Source organism: Salvelinus sp. IW2-2015, unplaced genomic scaffold (genome assembly GCF_002910315.2).
Source record: "Salvelinus sp. IW2-2015 unplaced genomic scaffold, ASM291031v2 Un_scaffold11189, whole genome shotgun sequence".
Lineage (NCBI taxonomy): Eukaryota > Metazoa > Chordata > Actinopteri > Salmoniformes > Salmonidae > Salvelinus > Salvelinus sp. IW2-2015.
The window spans coordinates 126-3767 of NW_019952446.1; the positions used below are offsets into that span (position 1 = coordinate 126).

The 3642-nt window shown below is 45.7% G+C and overlaps 1 protein-coding gene across 1 annotated transcript; it reads left to right on the forward strand.

The window, feature by feature from the left end:
- Positions 1-2194: 2194 nt before the first annotated feature.
- On the forward strand, positions 2195-3637 carry LOC112080043 (alpha-2-macroglobulin-like protein 1; the record flags this gene model as incomplete). Its single annotated transcript, XM_024145829.2, has 3 exons — positions 2195-3022; positions 3126-3322; positions 3629-3637. Coding segments are annotated over exons 1-3 (387 nt in total), but the record flags the coding sequence as incomplete, so codon positions are not given.
- Positions 3638-3642: the final 5 nt, after the last annotated feature.

Below are 3642 nucleotides of genomic sequence, written 5' to 3' on the forward strand. Positions count from 1 at the left end.
ACACTATATGTGAGAAATAGATATTCATCGACTACAAGCTCAGCGTTCAACACCATAAAGTACCCGTCAAAGCTGCATCATTAAGCCTAAGGTATCCTGGGACTCAAAACACTCCTGCTGCAACTGGATCCTGACTTCCTGACGGGCCGCCCCCAGGTGGGAGGGTAGGTAGGCAACAAAATCTGCCACGCTACATATCAACACAGGAGTGCCCATTCAGGCGTCAGTCTCTTCCTGTACTCCCCGTTAACCACACTGCGTAGCCAGGCAGGCACTCCAACCAACACCATCATTAAGTTTGCAGACGACACAACAGTGATAGGCCTGATCACCGACAACGACGACACAGCCTATAGGGAGGAGGTCAGAGACCTGGCCGGGTGGTGCCGGAATAACAACCTATCCCTCAACGTACCAAGACTAAGGAGATTATTGTGGAATACAGGAAAAAGGAGGACGAGCACCCCCCATTCTCATTGACCGGACTGTAGTGCGAGCAGGTTGAGAGCTTCAAGTTCCTTGGTGTCCACATACCAACAAACTAGAATGGTCCAAACACACGACCAAGACAGTCGTGTGTAGAGGGCACGACAAAAGCCTATCCCCCCTCAGGAACTGAAAAGATTTGGCATGGGTCCTCAGATCCTCACAAGGTTCTACAGCTGCAACATCGAGAGCATCCTGGCTGGTTGCATTCACTTGCCTGGTACGGCAACTGCTCGGCCTCCGAACCGTCAAGGCAATTACAGAGGGTAGTGCGTACGGACCCAGTACATCACTGGGGCTAAGCTGCTGCCATCCAGGACCTCTACACCAGGCGGTCAGAGGAAGGCCATAAAAATTGTCAAAGACCCCAGCCACCCAGTGTTGGCTGTTCTCCTTCTACTACCGCATGGCAAGCGGTACCGGAGGCGCAAGTCAGTGCCAAAATGGCTTCTCAACAGCTTTTACCGCCCAAGCCAGAAGACTCCTACAGGTAATCTAATGGCTACCTGGACTATTTGCATTGTGTGGCCCCCCCCCCCCCAAACCCCTCTTTTACGCTGCTGCTACTCTCTGTTTATCAAATATATCCATAGTCAGCTTTGAATATACATTCATGTCAGCTAATACCTCAATTAGCCCGACTAACGGTGCCTGAATATAAGCCTCGCTACTTGAATAAATAGCCTCGCTACTGTATATAGCCTCGCTACTGTTATTCTTCACTGTCTTACTTTTTTATTTCTTTACTTATGTCACGCCCTGACCATAGATTGCTTTGTATGTTTCTATGTTTTGTTTGGTTAGGGGTGTGATGTGGGTGGGCATTCTATGTGTTATGTCTAGGTTGTCTATTTCTGTGTTTGGCCTAGTATGGTTCCCAATCAGAGGCAGGTGTTCAGTCGTTGTCTCTGATTGGGAGCCATATTTAGGTAGCCTGTTTTCTTTGGGTTTTGTGGGTGGTTGTATCCTGTGTTAGTGTTTTCACCATAGAGGACCGTTTCGGGTTGTTTGTACTTTTGTAATTTCGTTCAGTGTTCTGTTTGATTATTAAATATATCATTATGGACACTTACCACGCCTGCGCATTGGTACTCCGATCCTTCTACTACTCCTCGTCAGACGAAGAGGACGAACACCGTTACAACTTACCTATTGTTCACCTAATACCTTCTTTCTTTTTTTTTTTCTTATTCCTGTTGGCATTTTTTACATGTTGTATACGGCACGTGTATTCTTCAAAAAGTAGCCACCCTTCACCTTGACAGCTTTGACACTCTTGGCATTCTCTCAACCAAAATTCAAGAACTTTGTAAGTTTCTTCAAGTGCAGTTGCAAAAACCATCAAGCGCTATGATGAAACTGGCTCTCATGAGGACCGCCACAGGAAAGGCAGCATTAAGAAGAAGAGACTTGCTTGGGCCAAGAAACACGAGTAATGGACATTAGACTGGTGGAAATCTGTCCTTTGGTCTGATGAGTCCAAATTTGAGATTCTTGGTTCCAACCGCCGTGTCTTTGTGAGATGCAGAGTAGGTGAACGGATGATCTCCGCATGTGTAGTTCCACCGTGAAGCATGGAGGAGGCGGTGTGGGTGTCCTTGTGTGGTGACACTGTCAGTGATTTATTTAGAATTCAAGGCACACTAACCAGCATGGCTACCACAGCATTTCTGCAGTGATATGCCATCCCATCTGGTTTGTGCTTAGTGGGACGATCATTTATTTTTCAACAGGACAATGACCCAACGCACCTCCAGGCTGTGTAAGGGCTATTTGACCAAGAAGGAGAGGGATGGAGTGCTGCATCAGATGACCTGGCCTCCAGAATCACCTGACCTCAACCCAATTGAGATGGTTTGGGATGAGTTGGACCGGAGAGTGAAGGAAGAGCAGCCAACAAGTGCTCAGCATGTGTAGGAACTCCTTCAAGACTGTTGGAAAAGCATTCCAAGTGAAGCTGGTTGAGAAAATGCTAATATTGTGCAAAGCTGTCTTCAAGACGAAGGGTGGCTACTTTAAAGAATCTCAAATATAAAATATATGAAGAAAATAGTCAAAATAAAGGAAAGTATTAGTAGTATTAGTAGTATTATTTGTATTTGTCCAAAATTTGACTGGTACTGTGCATGCATACACCTGTTAATTTATTTGTATTGCTAACATTATTCAGTACTCATACCCATATTAAAGACCAGATAAACGGTCTTTGTTGTATTCAATAGGGAACGCAGTGGAAAACCCATAGACATTTTGCAACTGAAAATTWGCATTTCTTATTGGTCCAGGTATTCCCTCACAGTTTCAATCAGTGTTCCTCTGTCTGGTGCCTAATGAACACAACACTGTTGTATTTATATGTGGGTGTGTCAGGACCCCATGGTGGAGAAGAGTCTGGTGTGTCTGAAGGCAGCAGTGTCTRACAAGCTGGAGAACACCTACAMCACAGCCCTGYTGTCCTACACATTCACCCTGGCACAAAACCAGGACATGAGGGCCAAGCTCATCACCCACCTGGACAAGATTGCTGATACCTCAGGTATGTGTCTTGTCTCTTTGTGAAAATGTCTTTGTCTTTACCTGTCTGTCTGACTACCGTGAAACTGTTTCACTGTTTCTACTGACAACGAAAATTACCACAGSTGGCAATCGTCACTGGCAGAGAGCAGAGGCTTCTGGGCGGAAGACGGACTCTCTGGAGGTGGAAATGACATCCTACGTGCTGCTGGCGCTGCTCTCAGGCCCCTCCATGCCAGGCTTTGGGCTGGACTACTCCACCGCCATCGTCCRCTGGCTGGCCCAGCAGCAGAACCCCTACGGAGGYTTTGCTTCCACACAGGTACTTTATTGGTCTGGTAGACATTCATTCACTCTAGCAMCTCATCTGCCTGTCGATCCTACTGTTAGTACATGGTTCAACATTGATCACACCAAATACTTATTTTTATATGAAATGTAGCATATTGGACATTTTATTAAAGCCTTACTTCATAACACATTGTATGGATTTCCTTGAATTGTTGTGATTMATTTTACATTSTTATTGTATTGCTTTGTTATATTGATTCTCTCCATCCATACCCAAGCTGTAGTCATCCAGATTTGTATTTGCAACATTATCTCCCTCTTCTTCCCCTGTCACCAGGACACAGTGGTAGC